Source organism: Takifugu rubripes, chromosome 12, assembly GCF_901000725.2.
Source record: "Takifugu rubripes chromosome 12, fTakRub1.2, whole genome shotgun sequence".
In the NCBI taxonomy this organism is placed as follows: Eukaryota; Metazoa; Chordata; class Actinopteri; order Tetraodontiformes; family Tetraodontidae; genus Takifugu; species Takifugu rubripes.
In genome coordinates, this window is record NC_042296.1 from 1,249,864 (window position 1) to 1,270,138 (window position 20,275).

The following is a 20,275-nucleotide window of genomic DNA, read 5'->3' on the forward strand; positions in this document are numbered from 1 at the left end:
ACAAAAGAAAGAAGATGTATCATGACTCAGGCTAGTAACAACTCAACTCCCTGACCAACACTCTCATCGCATGGAAAGTCTCTTGGTTGCACAACGTAGTTTTTGCCAGAAGCTCCTGACAGAGAGATCTTGGTTACCTTCCATTCACGTTTTGTTCTCATCAATTTGATCCTTTTTTGCCAATAACATTATAAATCACGTGGGAGCCGAGCTCCCATAAGGAGGGGTATGAGTGAAGGCAGTGGGTGTCCTGACCCACTTATTTTAATCACAAATCATGCATTCTTCAATGTAACGAGAATTAAAATAATTAAAAAATCAAAATGACTAAAATAACCATACTTTTCCAAAGAATTACGCACCCATTCCTTTGTACGAAACAGATAGGACTGGAGTGAATTGTCTAATTTTGTGCCAAAAAGTGGGCTTTGTGTGTGCGTGTGTGTGTGTGCGTGTGTGTGTTGCACCACATCTCTCTGGAAGCACCCAGCTGTTTATTTATGTATCTCCCTCTTAACATTAGTCATTCTAGTGACCCCACAAACACTATAATTCAAAGCCTGCTTTAACATATACTTGAACATTCCTCTTTCCAGTGAAAGTTACATCACAGTTACAGGTTTTGCAATTCGCCGTTCAGGCAACAGAATGAGCTACTTCTCAAATCAAATCAATCTTTATTTATATAGAGTCTGTTACAATCAAATCAATTATTTTAATTAACGTATTTCCCTGATCTGTACCTATTCTCTCCTCTACCTGTCCTCCCCCTTCTCCCCTCTCTCTACCCAGCCCCCCCCCCATCACCGGAGGGTCCCCCTACATGAGCCTGGTCCTGCTCAAGGTTTCTTCCTGTTAAAGGGGAGTTTTTTCTTGACACTGTTGCTTATTGGGGGTCAGGTCCTGGGAGTCAAGTGCCAAGATTGTAATAGATGCTAAATAAATAAAGCTTGTTTGAATTTAATTGAATTCTCTTGTGTCGCAACATAAACTGGAGTTGCCATGGCGTCGAGTTCTGAAGTTACAGCTGGATCGACATCTGTGGTGCTTTTGGTCAGATTAGCATGTGTTTCCATGACTGAATGAAGAATTTGGTGAAACAATATGGCCAACCACCAAAACTGTTAGCACGAAACCATAAAATTCCACTTTTAGGTATTTATTTTATTCAGGGGAAATGTTGAAATGTCTGGTAACTATTTGGCCACCATGTAAATGAACCTAAAATCAGGAAGTATCATTTGAGGATAATACTAGTTGGCTCGGAATTGTGCCTTGAGGTCCCCCGGCAATTATACAGGAAGCAAAATAACCTTCCTGAATATGACCAATAGGTGATGGTTATGAGAATTTAATTATTGATTGTCTGAAATTGGGCCAAAGAAGGCAATAAAATAATAATACACTAAAATAATACATTTAAAAAAATATTTTAAAACATTTTGTCACATCAACTTTAATCCACCAGAATTTGGTTCAACTCGCGTCAGATTGGCTCCCGCATGCAACAAGAATTTTAGAAATGAAACAGTTTTGTTTTTGTTTTTATCAGGAGGATTTTCTTTTCTTTCTTTTATGACAGAAATAAACCCGAGACCTCCGTTTATGGCCAGATGTGACTAGACTAGACAGAAAGAACGTGAGAATATTAGAAAACTATATTTAATCATTACTGTTCCTCAATTATTTTAGACGGTTTTCCCCATGTTTGGCTTAAAATATCGTTTGAAAATTGTCCCCACAGGCTGTCAGCGCGAACTCGGGCGTTTCCAAAACGCAAACGTATCGGCCCACTTTTAGAAACGCGTGTTGTAACAGTTATTTTAAAGGCCAGTTTTTTTCCCTCTCTTCAGTGAAATTGTTGGAGATGGGCTTTTTAAAGGCGGGCAGTCCTTGCATCTTCAACAAAACCACCGGCGGATGCCGCACCGGATGCTTGACGCAAACTTTTTAATTCCCAGCCTGTTGCAGGAAGGTTTATTGGGAAATTCCTCCCAGGCTGGACGATATAAAATGGCAACCGATTTGAGGCAGAAGGCATCTCCTACCCGCTCCGACGGCGACGCAACATGGCTTCCATCAGTTGTAAGTGGTGTTCGGGTGGTGCTTCCTGCCCCTCTCTCTTCTCCTCTCACTCGTGCCCTTTCCCTCTGCGCACAGACCTGCTCGCTCCTCTGGTGCTGGCTGCGGTGCTGCAGCCCACCGCAGGGGCCCCGCTTGACGCGCCCACCGAGAGCCCCGCAGGGGAGACCTCAGGGGAGGAGGCGGAGACCGGGAGCCCCGATGACGCGCTGGCGGTGGCCCTTGAATCTGTTCTCGGGGCCACCAAACTGCATAAAAACGAGGTGAGACCTTCACCCCTGGGGGAGTTGATTGGGTCTTTCTCCAAGCTGCTGCTGATCACTTTTCTTTTTCTTTATCAGTTCTTAGTTGAATTTCAAGGGGAGGTAAAGTACGACTTTCTGGACCGTTACAAAATCCCATCTCTTCCAGCCAAGTGCCCTTACTCCAACTTTGGCAAGGTAGGTTCACGTGTGACCAAAGAGCGTGCACCTGGATGGGTTTCAGTCCTTGACACCTGATTTTTTTGGGGGTGGGTTCTCTTTCTGCAGGATGCTTGTCTACGAAGGTTACTCGAAGGTCTCCTTATCTACTCAGTTCTTCTCAAGCGGGTTGAAGAGGAATTTCCTTCCAGCAGTATCCTCTCAGAGGTCAGATTCTACAGCAACATCCTGATCAAAGAGCTGGAAAACAAGGTGGGTCTGAGAAAAAAGCTTACATTTTCTGACCAAATGTTAAAAACTAAGGCTCAAAAACCCAAGTAATCTTAAATGAAGTTAGCTTGAAGCAAAAAGTCAAAATAAAATCTGAAATGGGCCTGAAAGAACATCCAAACTTGTGCGACTGTAAACGTAAATCTATATATCGGAGTAATAAAAAGGAGGACCTAAAAGGCCGTAAAGAGAGAAATGCTCCTGGATCCCTTTTGTGACGTTCTAATTCTACCTCTACAGGTGAGGGACCGTGACCAGGTGATGAGGCTGACCAGCAGCCAGGAGGAGCAGCTGCTTAAGGACACCGACTACCCCGACACCTTCCACAGGAAGATGACCGCGCACGGCATCCTGTACAACCTCCACTACTTCCTGGTCGACTGCAGGAGGGTGATCAACAAGAGAGCGAAGCACAGGGAGTCCGCAGGCAGCAGGGTCGTGAGGGCCGTCACCTTCTACCACCCAAAGAAGAGATCGTGAAGCACCCCGAGGAGCTCGAGGACGGATCTCAGGGGAAACGTGCACGTTCACCAGCAGCCTGTTTCACGTGCAACTCTTCTCTGCTGCAACCTTATTTAATCTATTTATATTTGATGTTATTTATAAGCCACTGGGAATTTTGGGGGATTTCCCACAATGGTTTGACTTGAAGGGTGACTCTGAATGGTGATTCAGACCCAAAATCAGATGCATAATTATTATTAATTTATTATTGAAGGTTTTACAAAATAGTGATACTTATTTTTATTAATGAAATAGGAACAGGATGATCTATTTTTGTAAGCATCCATTTTATATTTAATATAAAATATTTATTTGTAAATGTTAAATTTAGAGCCGAGCAGCTTTTTCAATCAGACTTTATGTGAATTTGTACCTGGAAGCTATTTATTATTAAAGATATTCTTATTTCCCACGGGCCTGACGTGTGACCTGTTTCTGGATCTACTTCTGATCATTTTACCGGTAAATGCATCTCAGATGAATGAGACCGCAACAAAAAACACAACCTTATTATCCTCAATGAACAAAAGGTCATATTTATGCTTTTCCATCTTAGCTCATAAGCAACATAAACTTGACGCGTGCGCCAATCAAATCCTAGTTAGCACGGCTGACGCCAGGGCGGCTGCACGGGTTATTTTTTCAAAATAAAAGACATGTCCCACGTTAGCTGTACATTACATTTTATTTGCCTTTTTGACCAGCTTTCCGTGACAGAACTGGTGGGTCTGTATGAAATTTGCAAAACATATCCTGTTACATGCATATTTATTTACACAGCACAACCTTTCCTGGACAATGAAAGAAAAAAAAAAAACAACTCATACTTTTTTATGAATTTATTGTCAGTTTAAATTACAAATAAACATTTAAAAAAAGCATCGGATGGTCTGGTCAAACGATGAAATCACATAAATGCAACACAACTGAGTGGAAAAAGTCTTGATTTCTGCAAACTTTTCCGTTATAAGTAGCCATAAAAATATGGCTGTAGATACCAGTTGTTCAGCTTCCATAAAAAATGGAGTATTACACATGACGACTTCAAACGGCTGGAGATGACCCACTACAGGACAGGGAAGGAACCGGCCAGATGCTCTTAGCCCCACAGCAAACTAGAGGGGGAAAATAAATAGAATAAGAAAAGCCTCATGGCAACAAATGACATCCAAGACAAATCAGCCAAATTGTGCAGTGAACAAAGTGTGACGTTGTTAACTAAAGCTACATATGGCCTGGAAATAATAAACAAATAGGAAAGAGTGTTATTATGCAGCACAGCCTGCTGGACTCGACACCAACGGCAGTATCAAGTCTGCAAAGGAGTACAAGGGCCGTCGGGGTTAAAAAGGTTTGAAAGTCAGCATCTATTTCTGTGTGTCAAAAAAGCAGAAACGAGCTTTTGCTGATTGGAGAGGGCAAAGAGGACAGCAGCAGTTCCAGCAGCCAGCCCAGAAGCCAGTCACAAATGGTGACGCTGAACCACGGTGAAGGTTGAACAAAAGTCGTGACGATCCTGACAGTCGAGTCTTTCTGGGGAGCTGGAAACTACGGTTAAGACTGTGGGCGGCAAATCCAAGAAAGAATCATTTAAAAGAAATGTGAGCTGCCAGGAAAGTGTTAAGTGGAGATGGAAAACACTCAAGTAATGCAAACAAAAGTGTAAAATCACAATGAACGCTTAAAAATCGTAACATTAGGTGACGAGATTATTGTTAAGGCGCGTCTGACGTGGTAAAAAGGTTTGTGGTATCGACGCTGGTGGGAAACAGTCTTGTGTAATTTACTGACTCTGGTCCGAATTGTAGAATTTTTAAAAAAACGGCTATCGCTGAGCTGATTCTCAGCTGTTTTTTGGCACATTTCTTCTCTCCCAGCAGGACTCATTTGCTGTTTGTGGTGTCACTCCGTGCAAGGGATCAAACGTGAGATGGTAAAATGGCACAACCAAAACAGGACGAAGAAAAAATGAGTTTTATGTTTTACTGAGTGTGTTTTTTACTCGATACTGAACACACGTGTATCACAGAGCATCGTTCCATCCCTAAGCTCATAACTGACCCTAATAAATAATGTCTAAGATCTGAAAAACCTACTGAAACATCTGACAACTTTGCTTCTGATGCTGAATGGTTAAAAAATGTCTTTACCTTAAAACTGTTGGTTCGGGCATTCCCGGATCTGCTCCTCGTTTAAAACCTGCAAAACCAAAAGCATTATTGATAAGACATTAATATTTAAACAATCTTAAATATCTCAGGGCATCAGATGTCGGGGTGAAGGGCGGGGCCGCAAAAGACATGACAGAGGAACGGAACATCGCAAGAGGCCGAATCTCTCATGTTGAAAAAGGAAAACTTTCATTTCCTCATTTGCTCGCAGCTCTTATTGCAAGTCACTCGTGACACAGCTGATTCTTTGAAAATAATGACAGATTCTGGGTAAGACTGACAAATGACCCAACCCAGAGTGGGCACCCAAGCTCCAAATTCTTATAGATTATTTCTGACTATTGGACTAATTCCTATAGTCCTGGTCTTTGCTGCCCATGATGCTTAACAGAAGTGGGAAAATGCAATAAACCTGAATATACCTTCATCAGTCCTCATTATAAAGGAAACTTGCCCGTCATTGTTCGTGCAAAACATTAGATGTCATGATAAAAGCTACCACTAACATCATTTCCTATTCTACACCTGCTACAACATGGTTCAGTCCAGCCATCCAAACCAGGGATGCACAAACTAACTGTTAAGACAACATTAAATAAATAAGGGAAATGGACTGAGAATTAGAGAATGTGCGACAACACTGGGCTTTCTGTGCTGAAGTTAGTTTAAAGACTACAGGCAACTGTCCCGTTTTAGAGGCCACATTTAACGTCGCCCCGGGTCTAAAGTTTAATACAAGCAAAAAAAACCAGAACCATATCAAGTTCTACTGAAATGTTAATACCAAGCGCCTTCTAAGCTTGTGTAGTGTGTTGAGTAGTTCTAATGTCAAATATATGTAAAAGCAAATTTGTTAAATGAAACGAGAGACTCTGAGCATATTAAGATATGTGTGCTAAACAAGCTAGCTTTTAGCGTTAGCATCTCCTCAGACCGAGCAGCGTCCACCGCTTTCACGCATGGATACTGACCGAGGTAAAGCACGGTTGGAATAAATCCCCATCGGATGACAAACTGGCCGCACTGGAACAGCTGCTGCAGCCGCTGTTTGGTCTCTTTGCTCATTTTAGCCATGTGTCGATCTCAAACAGCGAGGATACCGTCACACTGCGGCCAAGGACAAGGTAACAGGAAGTGACGCAAACCGTAAAAGTTGTAAACGGATGTTGCCCGCACCATGCTGACACCTTGTGGTCAGGCATGAAAGCGCATGTCTGCGCCTGGGGTTGGATTTACGGATGCGAAGCAATTCAAGAGTTAGCAACCAATTCATTAGGGTCTATTTATGACTTGTGTCAATCTGTTGATATTCTAATGCAAAACTTAATGATATATATAAAGAAATAAATCTCTTCATTGCCCTCCTGGGCGGTGTCTCCTTCCTTCAGACTCAGGTCCTCTACCAGAGGCCTGGGACTCTGAGGGTTCTACGCAGGATCTTAGCTGTTCCTAGGACTGCGCTCATCTGGACTACTCTGTTACTGCCCCTAGTGTCCCAATCACTACTGGGACCACTGTTGCCTTCATACCCCACATTATCTCTATCTCCTCTTTCAGCACTTGGTACTTCTCCAGCTTCTCGTGTTCCTTCTTCCTGATGTTGCTATCACTTGGGATTGCTACATCTATCACCCCCACTGTCTTCTGGTGTTTATCCACCACCACTATGTCAGGATGGATATAGATATATATATATATATATATATATATATATATATATATATATATATATATATATATATATTTTTTTTTTTTTTATTATTTTTTTCTGACACAGATAACTGTAGACAATTGAAATACAGAAACAATTTAATCCCAGAAGATGTAGCCGTTAGTTACCTTACACACATAGAAAGGCCAATATAAACCAATTTCAATACAAGTGTATGATGTACAACAAGAACCTTTCCATTCACGTTCTGTAAACCCACATACAAAAATACAGTATGATTGTTATTGTCCTACCAAAGTCACTGTATGGACACTAACCAGACAACAGAACACGTTTGCTTGAGGAAGGGACAGTGTGGAAGCTTAATTGTGGACAGCAAATGTAGCAACTGGATGTAGATTAATTCCATTTGTAATGCAAAGGAATCACTATGTTGTGTGAAAAGACAGGACACAGGTATACACATCACCAAATTACGACAAAAAAGTTGGAATGGTGTGTGAGAACTGATGCCTTGTTGCTCTCTACAATAACTTACTGCAGAACGCACGGGAACGGGTTCATTCATCAGGTTCTGTTGCCTCAACGCAGACAGGTGGATTTGCAGTCACTTTAAAAAACCTATTTCTGGATCAAAACGCCAGAGAAAGAATCTGTAAAGAGCAACAAATGGCATCTCCCTTGCTGAAAAATAGCACAGCCGAGAGACAAACGCTCTCCTTTCGTCATAAGAAAAATACCAAAGTTGAGTTTACAACTCATTTACTCTGTCATGTGCAAAATTGAATACTTCATCACACAACCATCAACTTCATTTTCCACTAAAAGAAGTTTGATTTTTGCCAACAAAGACAGAGTTATTTGGGTAAAAGTGCCAGAAGATCATAAGGGAGGGACACAGATTGCTTCTCCACCACAATGGCAATACTGTGCAGCTGTAAACATACACTGACTGTTCATTTACTGGTATTCTTTGTACCACAGGAACAAAATCATTGACAGTAGGCAAGATGTTCTTTTAAGGTCGACAGAGGAAGCATGGGTATTCCTTCTAAAGCAATATGCAGTGATGAAAGAACCAGTAGAGAGAGTTTGTAGTCTCTTTCCTGTTGGCATGGCTTGAATTTCCAGGTCACAGGCGAGGGTCACGTAATCGGAGGCCGAAGATCGGGTACTGACGAAGGGCCGAAGGTTTAGAGGTCAGAGCCAAAGTGCACGCTGATGCTGGGAGAGCGCTGTGTGTGGTTTGACGCTGGAATTAAATACCCCATTCCTTCCTCCTGCAGGCTGCATGAATAGCGGCTGGCTTCAGCGGCTGTGTGGCTGCTGGAGACTGGAACCACACCACTGGCGACCTGCTCAAAAGACCGGGAGAAGACGGCGCTGGCGGTGCGTGTCAGGCTGGTAAGCGCTCCGGCCTTCGGCACCGACTGGCTAGAAGTGAGTGTCAGTCGCCTGTCAGACAATTCTGCACTTTCACTGGCAGCCCTTCCTGTTGCTAGCGGGCTTGCATCCTTGTCTTTATCTTTGCTGCAACGTGACCCGAACCGACATTTCTTCATAGCCTTTGCCCCCAGATTTAATGTGGTGACACTGTTGCTAATAGTGATGGTGGGTGGGGTCACATCAGGCCCCACACCGCCTGGCCAAAGCCCTTCATCCATCTCTGAAATATCCATCAGCTCATCCGGGGAACCCAGATCCACTGCGTCTGTGAGTGGGAAACAAAAGGACACATTTTAATAAAATGCCCCCCCCACAAAAAAACAAGGAATCACAACCTCATCTGTCATCATGCTTTTCATCAAGCTAGATCTTATTAAATTATATACTTTTTATTTGTTCCATTGATATTATCACAAAACCAATTTTGTATTGTTAAAAAAAAAAAATCACATCAAATGTGATTTTCATAGAATTCAATTTGCATTATTTATTTTAGAAGTGTTTTAAATTTGTTGAAAAAAGTACATTTCATAGAATTTTTTATACAGATATAAAAACAAGCTACATGACAGATAAGTAGAGACACTGTCCAGCAGGTGGCGCCTTTACGCTCTGACCTCGGTTAAAAGAGCCACCTGCCATGAGACAAGAAGTTGTTTTCTCGTGTTTAATCCAGCCCAGCACAGAGGTTAGTTTAAAAATCAGTGGTTTGTAGGCAGATGAGCGCAGGTTATGTCCCAAAGGCAGGAAAGGGCAAAGTCTATAAGCTTAGGAAAAACCACAAAGGGAGTGAAGGATTGTGAAAGAAATGTACAATTAGGAGATTCCTAAAAACACCCTTTCACTGAGAGACACACATATTATTGTTGTGAGGCAGGAATCTACTGCATATTGCTCAACAAACACACGCTTTATCTGACTACCACTGAACATCAGTAAACAGCTGAGAAACACACAGGCAGGTGCTGGTTAAGGTTTTGATTCCAAAGATTCCAGACCTGCATATCTTTGCTCAGCTCTTAGCTACCTGTCAGGGATCCACCTCCAGGTGCAACCTAGTGGTAATGTGTCGAGGCGTACTAACGTCATCCAAAGTCTCAGTTTTTAAAACAAGTAATTACAAATAAGTTTAGTTATACAAGTTAAATTCTAAATAAAATAACCACATCTGGGTTTAGGACACTGGTTGAAGTGACTTAAATGACCCCAGGCTTTGCTAAATAAAATACACCCAACAACAGACAGCCCCTGAATTAAAATTGAAAAGCTTGTCAAAAGAAATCTCAAGAAAATGCATTATTTTAAATTATACACCCACATATAACATCAATGCTCAGTCACTCAATTGTCCCCCCTTTATTTTCAGGATCCATTTCATTTTCCCCAGTTGCACATTTGACTAGTCGGCCTTAATGAAATGGCCGTTATGTAGTTAGATGAATGAATTAGAAGGGAAATCTGAGGAGGAAATCTTCATAAAGCCAGCTTCAGCCACAAGAAAGAGTGAATAAATGAATGACAACAGGACAGACAGATGAAAGAGAACAGCGCGTTTGGGCAAAAAAAAGTTGGTGGAGCTCGGTGCAAGAAGGGGAAGTCACCATGCAGCTGTTTAGACCACGCCCCCACACACGGTTACCTAGGTTACCCCAGGAGTGGGGCAGGGGGAAGGAAGGGCAGGATCTTAGTACTGGCTCCTCCCTGTGGAGGCTGACCCAGAACCCTCATTCTCCACCATCCGCCTTACAGACTTCTGCCTCCTGACCTCCTGACCACGCGTGCTGGAGTCATGACATCGGGCGTCCATGCTGACCTCGGCGGCACCGCCCACCGTGTCGCAGTCGGGCTGGGCGCGGCCATCGGGGCGCGGCCGCATGGAGTCTCCGTTGGGCATGCGCTCGCCGCTCACGCCCGTCACATTGATCTCGGGGATGGCTGCGCCCCCCAGCGCTGCCTCGCTGTCCCCACTCACCTCCTGGGCCTCTGATGTGGGGAGGGGGGTGCATAAGGAGGTTGTGTGGCATCACATTTGTACACACGCACACCAACAGATGGACAGACAGACACGGAGCATGCACACAGAAAACACGGTCATGTGCGCAGACACACATGAGCACAGGACAAACAGAAGTCATCAATGTCAGGGCAAAATAATAAAGACAAAAATCAAAAATACACCATCAGAGTACATGCTGGATGGAGAAGAATGAACACAACCAGTTGGATTAAATTATATAACATGCTGAGCGAGTGCTCAAGGACAAGAACGAACGATGGGGTGGATCTTATGTGCCTCATCTGGACTCTGGGCTAGAGAAATGTCCTTGCCTGATGGTGAACCACATAAAGACCGCCGTTAACTTCCACAGAAACTTTCAACACGGGGTAATAAAGAGGGCTAAGTAAAAGAACAGCTCTATACCTCCTGCTTTCCCTCCTTTTAATCTCTGAATTTGATAACGCTCTTTTAGCGGCACCAAAGATCTCAACAATGTTGTTCGCTTGTCTTACCGTGTCTCTTCCAGCGGTGTCCCCTGATGGACAGCGAGGTGACGGCATTGCGGGAGATTCTGGAGGAGGTCGGCGTGATCTCCACCTGGATACTCCGAGCGCCCTCTTTGTTGTTGCTCTTTAACGCTGCGCCGTGCAGCGTGGACTTGATGGCGTTGCCCACCTGTGGCCAAACAGAAACAAACCTCACACACGTTACTGGAACAGACAATTCCTGACAGACAAGTGTCAGCCAGCTTCTTGTCTGCTTGGGAACACTCTCATTTGCACTTTTCCCCTCTAGCATAATCTGTCTTCGAGGCCCGTTGGATCAGAATGCTCTCAAAGTAAATTTAATCCATGTCCGATGTTGAAGGTCGATAACTAGAAAATGTCAAGTGGCGAAATTGCAATCACGCATCGGCTAAACCCAGTTGAATAACGTGGTAGAAGACATCTTAATCGCAATACAACACGTCCATTGTTTATAATATATGGTCTGGTACCTTCCACACCCCCAAGCTTAACAAAAAAAGAATTTCTTTGGACAGTAGTGACATTTGTTTTCATTGCATGCATTGCCAACACACCCTTTGAATAAAATGTCAAATTAATCTATCTATATCCAGACATAGGTAGTTTTGATTGTAGTAGAACAAAGGAAGTACACCTTTGAATTGCATAGTAATACTCGGAGCTTAAATTCAATCCTTTACTCCCTGGGCCTCAAGGATTACAGCTTAAAGCAGCAGGAAAAGCAGGGGAAAGCATGTAAATAATCTTGTGGGATTACACGTGTCTTGGTTGCAATACGATCCGTAGACCCATACAATGCAGAATAGTGTACTGTGAAGTAGGAAGCTGTTACATTAGTATGTATTCTTTAAAAAAGAGGAAAAAAGGTTTCACTCACCAACAGAGGTTCAGGAAATAACTCCAGCTGGGCCCGATACAGAACGTCATCCAGAGCTTTAGATCCCATCTCAACTTCCCCATTACACCTGTGCATAAACACAAAGACACATGTAACTACAACAGATGCATTCAGGACTACTACTTTTTAAACCTAATCCAAATGTGTAGACAGATGCTGATTGGTCAGTAAGTTTGTAAAATGATGGTTAGATTATCGCCTGTATGTAGACTTACAAGGCGTAGTGTATCCCAGTGATCAGCTGGACAAGGAAGTCAGATGTTACTGTCATCCGTGTGTTAATGCCTTTGTATCGCCGCATCTGTTGCCGTGGGTAACCGCATATACAAACCCTGGACATGTGAGAGAGAGAAACACTCAATGCATGTTTCAATAAAGGAAACACTGAAGCGTCGATAATGGAGCCACTCCAATGAGGCACTCAGCAGCTCTCTGGTAGCATAGAAAACCAAAATAATTAATTATTAAACTAGATGCAACAAAACAGATCCCACTAGACATTTCACTTAGATTGACTTAGGGCCAAGCTGAGTTAAAGGCATTTCAAGTACAATCAATGTTAAACATCAGCTAACGCCTACATTGCCGACAGGGCAGCATGATATCAGTGTGGCTCTAGAATGTGATGACAATCTGTTTCAGGTTCATCGTTACATTCATTTTCCGCAATTGTTACCTGACAGGAAGGAAGATTTTTCCGATACAAAAACCTGGTGGATGATAACAGATTGCAGCCCGTTCTCTAAGCACGAGAAGCACAAGCTTCACAACGCCTGCATGTCTGATACACCACCTCTCTTACATCCGGAATACTCCAAATAAAACAAACTACTTACTTTCAGCACATATCGGCCTCGCAACCAATCATTAGAAGTTAAAAGAAAAGGCGTGAGTGGTACAATGAGGTAGTCATGGTTCGAGGGCGAAAACTGGACTTTGAATGTGGTGTCACCCAGAGGGGGAAGAGCTTTTATGATTTTTTTTTCAGTGTGTGTGGTGCGTGTTTTTACCTGGAGCTGAGCTGGCAGAGGGACTGGAGGGACGTGGGGGTCATATAGCTCAGAGCGGCGTTGTAGCACAACAGCAGGAAAGTCAGCACCTCGAACCTCAACGACATAAACACACACTTAAAATAGAATACGCAACAGAACATATTAGTGCAGGCCTGGAAAAACCTGGAAGGGATGTCACAGCTTTAAACACAGCATCACAAATACTGCTGGGTGATGAACGCTGTTGGCGCAGCCTGCTTAAAAAAAAAATCATTGGGTGGATTTTAACATTAACAACTGAATAAATGTGCAACAGGTTCTGAACTGTGACTTAGACAAGTGTCATTACACACATTTTTCATTTTCAGACTAAGTGATTAATGTGTAATCTGTCTTTTACCTGTTCTGGGCTGTAAAATTCTCTCTTTGGAGATGTGGCCCACTGTAAACGACCCTGCTCAGCCCGTGGTTGGCTAGAGCCCCCTCCGTAAGGGCGATGGAGCCAATGGCAGAAGGCTGAAAGGCAGCAGAGTCAAGTTTTTAAGTTAAATCCTCTTGCGACAGGAGAAAAAAGTGGGGTGCACTTCTCACCTCATGGTAGACTGAAGGTTTGGAGAGGGAAGGGACAGTAAAAGATAATATTTTACTTTGTCCATCTTTATCAACTATTTCCTGTCAAAAGAGAAAGATGGGGAAACAATGAGGAAAATAAGATTGTAAAAAGTACTTCTGGTTATATGTGGGTGTATTTGTGTTACTTAGTGTCAACCCCCCCAGTCTGCTTTTGTGTGTGTAGACACACCCCAGGGTTTCGGCATCCCCCGTGTGCATGTTAATGTCAAACAGATTAATAGAGGCCAGTGAGAGTGCTTAGTGACAGATGCCCCACTCTGCTATTCAGAGCTGAAGGTTTTTATTTTGCTGATGATACGGCACAGATGACTTTCACACTTTCATGTGTTGTTATCATCATCGCTCAGACAGCCCGGGGACAGACGCGAACACAAGCGAAAACTGAAATCCTCAATTTGTGGAGCCATGTCATTTCACTTCCTCTATATTAAAGTCTCATTTTTCTCCCGCCCTCCATGGTGTCTTACTCGGCACAAAGGCCATAGAGTAATCTTTGGAAACACATGACTCATGCTCGAAATAGCTGAGCAGTTAAGTCCTGCTTTTGTTAGTGCATGATTATGCTATTAAGGATAAATGGCATTTTTTTACCAACACACACACCACCTCAGTCATATTCCCTACCAGGTTGTAAATGCCCAGCAGCAGGGCCTCTATGCATCCAGAAGTGTGGGGGTCTCTGGCTGCGCTGACGGACAGGAGGCTCCACAGGAGCTCAGGCAGGAACTGTAGCACGAAGCGCTGCAGCTGTGGTTGGCTGCTCCGGTAAAATTCAAAAAGCTGGTGGCAGACTGGTTCCAGCAACTGAGGGAAAACACACGCCCGAAAACATGAACAATGCAACCATCACTGCAACCATTATGCGAGGGTGGCGCCCTTTGCCATATGAAAAGGAAGAAGCTAATCAGGGGCCTTTAGAAATCTTTCTACATGAAGTATTTAATGAAGAAATATAGAAGCATGTGTTCATACATCACTGTAGTTCTCCCTGATGACCTTGTAGAGTGCGGGAACTAGAGCAGCTTTGTCTTTTAATGAGGCGGCATAGCTGGATATGGCACTGTCAGGAAGGGTCTGTAACACACACGTTAATGGCTGAAACACTGCAAACTCATTCACTTGCTCAGAAATCTTCTTAGATGGACACAAACCGACACATACCTTAAACTCTGACAACCATTCCTCCACCACTCCTTGGTCCATAGCCAACATGTTCCCTCATTTGTAGTGGTCTCGCCTCAACCTACAAGAGAGAAACATAAATCACACAGTTCTTAGCATTAATGCCCACAGACACGCAATTAGATCCCGGACGAGACTAATTCAGTGTTAACCAACCTTCTATGTTTTTGCTGCGCAGTTAAAAATATCCTATTATAATCAGTCAACAATGTCCTGGCAGCGGTGAACAATTATTGCGGCCTGCGTTCCACTTCAGTACTCCAAAGAGGCTTAGTCTCATAGTCCCTGCAGCAATCCTGTTTTCCATACATTCCTCTTCAGACAAACACCTCTACGTGGAGCACCCTAACAGGATATCAAATTGTAAAATCACTCCCACACAGACAGGTAAGCTCTACTGTGGAAGCCTGGAGGCAATACAATGGGTAATGAACGTGGAATGAAAGGTTCCTAGCCCAATTTAAGCCACATTTGCTCAGTGGAGTGAAAGCTCCGTATGCTCAGAACATCGCTCTTGGTTACTTTCAATTCTCCTTTCCAGCCATCATTGGCCCAGCACTGTCTGGAGCTGTCTTTTGTTCCTCTGAGCAATTTTCTATATGCATGAGGTTTACCATCTACTGAACACCATACCTTTCCCTTTGTTTTTTGCTTGTTATTATTTTCTGGTTCAGAAGCCTCTAAATTATACATTTTTTTTAAAAGAAAGATATCATCGTCATTGTATGCTGCACTAACCTAAAGTGCAAGTGAGTGGGCAGGATTAATGGCTCTTAATGTCAAGATTTTTTCACTGTCAATAAACTGTGTACATGCAAATGATCTCTCCTCTTGTATTTTTAGTGTCCGTCCTTCCATCCTCTAGGTGTCTATTTATGGACTGAGCCAATGACAGAAAAATAGGGGGGCAGCCAGTGACTCATGAAATGAAGCAGGATTATAAAGCATCCATTTAGAGAAATTAGTTCTTGTGGCAGCTTGTTTTTATGTCCATTCACGCCATCGAAGGCTGCATGTGCATTTAAAAAGCAAACGCACAAAGGCCAAAATAAAGAACCATAATTAGAGCACGGTGAGTCACTCTTGGAACGGGCTGTCTTTTTGCTCCAGTAGTTTCGGTTTATCAAAATATTCTCAGCTGCAATATTAATACAGAATTTTTATTCAACAAATACATTGAAGCACGGCTCTGACAAAAAGAGGAAACGATGTATAATGTAGACATCGAATCTGCCACAGAACCATCGATAATGATCTGCCAGAGCTTAACCTCAGAACAAAACCTCACATTTGATAAAATGTGAATGCGTGACATAATTTCCTGAACAAATACTCGTCACTTGGATGATGTTATCTAGAAAGCGATTATTAGATGATGCCAACAGCAACAGGGCTTTTGCACATTCCATGGTTGCAAAGACGTTCCGAAGAAAAGCTGCAGCCTGTGAAGCCGTGACTACACCAGCATTAGAGACGGGTTGCTAAGCACATTTGATGAGCAAAAGTAATAAACCAATAATATGGTGAACGATCGGTTGGATAATGAGCGCCGAGGGACAAGTAGGCAGTGGAGGAGTGACCCGATCGATGTTTAAATGAATAGGAAGCAAGATTATTGAATGTATTCAAAGAAAAGGGATTAGAGGGGATGAATGACCACCCAAGGGACTGATACCTAAAGAGCAGTGGGTTAAGTTCAATGATACATTTCAATCAGAGCTGCCCTGGCAACCCCTTGGTTTTATGGAAAATACAAAAGGAGAAATAGCTCATCGGTAAGACCTGTTCTTGAGTTGTTCCACCACTGTCACGCATTGCGCAAGTGTCTGCTTATTCACCCCGATGCCTGTCAAACAACTCGCTAAAAGTGACGGTTTACTTCAGTGGAATTCCAACCTACACCTCCATCTTAGACTCTTAGAGTCACACACGCGCACAGACACAGGTTTGACAGTCTAAATGAGCTTATTCCTAACTCCTCCTTCCTAGACTCCTTTCACCGCAGACGGCTCTCGCCTGAGTTTACATTCCGATTTCTTGATAGACTGCACCTCCTTGCACCTCCGCAGATCACCACACGGCATCTGAGACACGACCACAAGATAAGGCCCGTCTTTGGAATCAAATATAAAACATGCAAATGCAGCCCAGCAAAAGATACATCCTCCTGTGCTTGTTGCAAAGTGCTACCATGTCAAAGCTGGATGGCTGAATTAAAAACGCCCACGCATACGCAACCCCTCATGCCATTTAAGTAATGTCCTATTACACAAACGCTGAGGAGCATTTGCACAGGAAGTAGGTGGACCAGTAAGCCCGGAGGCTTGAACATGGGGATGAAAAGGAAATGGGCTGCAAGATGAAGTGGGTGGGTTTTGAGAGTGCCAGAGCTGCCCCAGCAGCTTTTTCCTGTGGTGCTAGGTGGCACCCGTTGAAAGTGCTCATTAGTCAGCCAATGACACATTTCCAAGACCTTGAGCAAAAAGATTCGTGAATCACACGACTGAGAAATAGATCAAAAGTGGTGTCTGAAAAACCAAAACCACCGTGTCACAGCAGTTTCTAGCTTCAAAGTAAACGTCCCACCTCTGTCACGCCATCTATTGCCTTGTGCTTTATTTGGACTGCAGTTAACCCCGTTGCATCATCACCTCCCCCTCACCCCCTCCCAGGGTCTCCTTGGATTCCTTGCTACCCGTAGCTTGTGGGAAGAGATGGCTCGAATTGTCTCTTGGCATTTTCTGTCTTTACTCAGGCATATATAGCTGATGGCTGAGAGAGAACAAGGTTTGTGATTTCTGTCCTTTAATGCTGCGGGAGAGACGGAGAGATCTTACAGGGAGGAATCAATCCTCTTACAGCAGCCTGAGCCCACACATGTTTCACCGTTTTACCGTCTCAGAGCCAGTAATGCATTTATATACCTCCTATTCTGCATCTTCCTTTAAGGAGTCAAGCTCACAAAAGTACCAATGCAGTTTTGTTTCAAAAATTGTAGTTTCTCTAAGATTTCCTCATCAAATATGGGCCATTCCCATAATGCACAAAAATGGAGGTAGGAGTCTGCTATACAATAGATTTTTTTAGATCACATATGCATGCGTTATACATACGTTTTCTGAATTAAGAGAAAGATGTTGCTTAAATTGGTGAATGTTGAAGCTACAGGCATAAATCTTTCCTGATTGTGATGCAGAATGACAAGAAAGCCTCCACCACCTTCTTGCTCAATGGCCTGCTGGACTTTTCTGTCAAAAAGCATTAAGAGGAGCAGCCACACACATGCATTTGTACATGCACACAGTTTAATGACACACCGCTTGGGTCACACACACAGAACAGTCACTGCTAAAATGCAAAATGGTTTCTGGGATTAAGGAGGAAACCAAATATTACATCTAAAAACATTGTAAAATAAAACATTTGACACTGTGCATCTATAAATAAGGCTTAAACCGGAACAGGAAAACTAGTGGGTGAACGGTGAGAAAACTCGACCACATTATTGGTTTTAGGACGCATCAAACACATCAGAACTCGATTCTAACTCCTGTCAAACTGGTACAAACCACACAAACACACGAGAACTAAAATTACTGGTAGAATTTCGACAGGTATCATTATTTTAAGGTCGTGACACAGCGCACAGCTGTCACTACAAAGGCTACAGCCGGCAAATACTCTCTTTTTTACAAGCCTGTACCAGCTAGTCAAAATGGGTGAATGGGAAATTGGCTGTGTCGACCACGTTCATTGATTTAATGTCGTTTGGTTAATTCGAATGTTAACTACTAGTCCCATATCAGTTGGATTTCCCTCAATCACAACTGGAAATTCTGCTGTGGTTGAAACGCTGAGTTTGAATCAAACCGCCGGTAGTCCGATGGCTACCATCCGATCTGGATGAGTTATAAGTCAGAGTATTTCAACCAGTATTAACTAGAAGCGTTAAGTATTTCTCTGAAGCCAAGTACCTTGTTGTCCGTGTGACATCAAGCTGTCACACACATTAGCCTGGTTAGCTAGCTAGGCTAACAGCGCGACATCAAGAAAACTTACAGTTGCAGTTTACTTACTGGCATGCTATACGTCACTCCGCTCCTATCGCTGTATTCAAGCGTCCCAATGAGACAAGTTAACGGCTAAAACTGTATTACTACATAAATCTCCTCAATAATTCATCTACATCGACTCCTTCCATCTTCATTACTTTCACCATTCAGAGACGATCTCAGGCAGGACTCCCGCTCCAATGATCGACAAGGACTGCGCCAATGAATGAAAAGTATAAATATAATGACCACGCCCCCAAAGCATCAACCAATTATTTTACGAGTGGGGCAGTACATTATTATATTCCACCATCATGGTAGGTTGTTGTTGTCAGTGTGCTCTTTGACAGCACCCACCAAAGGCATTTATTGTTTGTTAATTTGAAATATCCGCTCAGCTATATACCAAAATGAAATTGAAAAATTTCATAATAAGTCATAATACCGGAGTGTACAAAACTATTAATTATTTATTTTTTAATTAGTGCTGTGTTACAATATTTAAAACATTTGGCAATGCTGTCTGATCTAATGCCATTCACCTTATGTATGAATGCAATGCATGAATATACCCTGACTAATTTAAATATTTTTTGACCATGACAGCATGCTTATTTGATTTCAAATCATTTAATGACGAAAATATTTTACTCACGTTACTGATTTCAAATTAATCTGGAAAAAAATGCACACCGTCTTTGCATCTCAGGACGATACTCAATTATAGTGATGAAACGTTTCATGCTCTAGCGATATTTTATCAATGTTCGGCTAGTGCATTTTCTAGGAAAAGGATTTGTGGACCAATTTTAAAGGCTGCGGAAAGGTGAGTCTTCAGCGCCCCCCTTCGCTAGAAAGTAAAATTACAGATTTTGTCAAGTCAGGTATACAACCGGCAACTTTATTCAATTGCTTGTTAACGCAAATAAGCAATCACATGTCTGCAACTCAATCCATTATTAAAATTCATGTAGATCTGATGAAAATGAGGCTACAATCTAAAATTGGGCAATAGATGATTTGGAAAACAGTGCTTGCGCTATGACATTCAGATGATAGGGCCAGAATTTGTATATATAAACATGAACACCACCCCCCTCCTGGATCCACTGCAGTTCACCTACAGAGCTAACAGATCTGTGGACGACGCGGTCAACCTGGCCCTTCACTCCATCTTGCAGCATCTGGACTCCCCGGCAACCTACGCGAGGATCCTGTTTGTGGACTTCAGCTCTGCGTTCAACACCATCCGCCCCGCTCTGCTACAGGACAAGCTGTCCCAGCTTAGTGTGCCTGACTCCCTCTGCAGGTGGATCACTCACTTCCTGACGGATCGGAGGCGGTATGTGCGGCTGGGGAAGACTGTCTCGGACTCTATCACCATCAGCACTGGATCACCCCAGGGTTGTGTACTTTCCCCCCTCC

General features: G+C 43.1%; 2 protein-coding genes across 4 annotated transcripts; one reads left to right on the forward strand and one right to left on the reverse strand.

Moving 5' to 3' along the window:
• Positions 1-1,887: 1,887 nt before the first annotated feature.
• il6 (interleukin 6 (interferon, beta 2)) lies at positions 1,888-4,411 on the forward strand. Its single transcript, NM_001032722.1, has 5 exons — positions 1,888-2,085; positions 2,161-2,345; positions 2,424-2,522; positions 2,613-2,756; positions 3,015-4,411. The coding sequence occupies exons 1-5, from the start codon at positions 2,070-2,072 to the stop codon at positions 3,252-3,254; spliced, it is 684 nt and encodes a 227-aa protein (NP_001027894.1). The 5' UTR covers positions 1,888-2,069; the 3' UTR covers positions 3,255-4,411.
• Positions 4,412-7,239: 2,828 nt separating this feature from the next.
• On the reverse strand, positions 7,240-20,062 carry hycc1 (hyccin PI4KA lipid kinase complex subunit 1). Of its 3 annotated transcripts, XM_011608866.2 has the most exons (12): positions 18,875-20,062; positions 14,778-14,859; positions 14,589-14,690; positions 14,241-14,420; positions 13,575-13,655; positions 13,384-13,499; positions 13,002-13,097; positions 12,207-12,323; positions 11,971-12,058; positions 11,079-11,241; positions 10,207-10,550; positions 8,694-8,832 (listed from the first exon to the last, which is right to left on the reverse strand). In XM_011608866.2, exons 2-11 carry the CDS (start codon positions 14,826-14,828, stop codon positions 10,252-10,254), a joined length of 1,293 nt encoding a protein of 430 aa, XP_011607168.1. In that variant the 5' UTR covers positions 14,829-14,859; positions 18,875-20,062; the 3' UTR covers positions 8,694-8,832; positions 10,207-10,251. The 3 variants fall into 3 exon arrangements, with proteins under 3 accessions (XP_029701145.1, XP_029701146.1, XP_011607168.1); XM_029845285.1 differs by lacking the exon at positions 10,207-10,550 and having other exon boundaries at positions 7,240-8,832; XM_029845286.1 differs by lacking the exons at positions 10,207-10,550; positions 18,875-20,062 and adding an exon at positions 14,955-16,084 and having other exon boundaries at positions 7,240-8,832.
• Positions 20,063-20,275: the final 213 nt, after the last annotated feature.

Excerpts from the sequence above, each read along its gene's own strand:
- hycc1 (XM_029845285.1), bottom strand. The coding sequence starts at position 14,828 with ATGTTGGCTATGGACCAAGGAGTGGTGGAGGAATGGTTGTCAGAGTTT. Across the intron at positions 14,691-14,777 it reads AATGGTTGTCAGAGTTTAAG|ACCCTTCCTGACAGTGCCAT; the intron begins GTATGTGTCGGT and ends TGTGTGTTACAG. Across the intron at positions 12,059-12,206 it reads ACTGGGATACACTACGCCTT|GTGTAATGGGGAAGTTGAGA; the intron begins GTAAGTCTACAT and ends GTTTATGCACAG.
- il6 (NM_001032722.1), top strand. Across the intron at positions 2,346-2,423 it reads CCAAACTGCATAAAAACGAG|TTCTTAGTTGAATTTCAAGG; the intron begins GTGAGACCTTCA and ends TTTCTTTATCAG. Across the intron at positions 2,523-2,612 it reads CTTACTCCAACTTTGGCAAG|GATGCTTGTCTACGAAGGTT; the intron begins GTAGGTTCACGT and ends CTCTTTCTGCAG.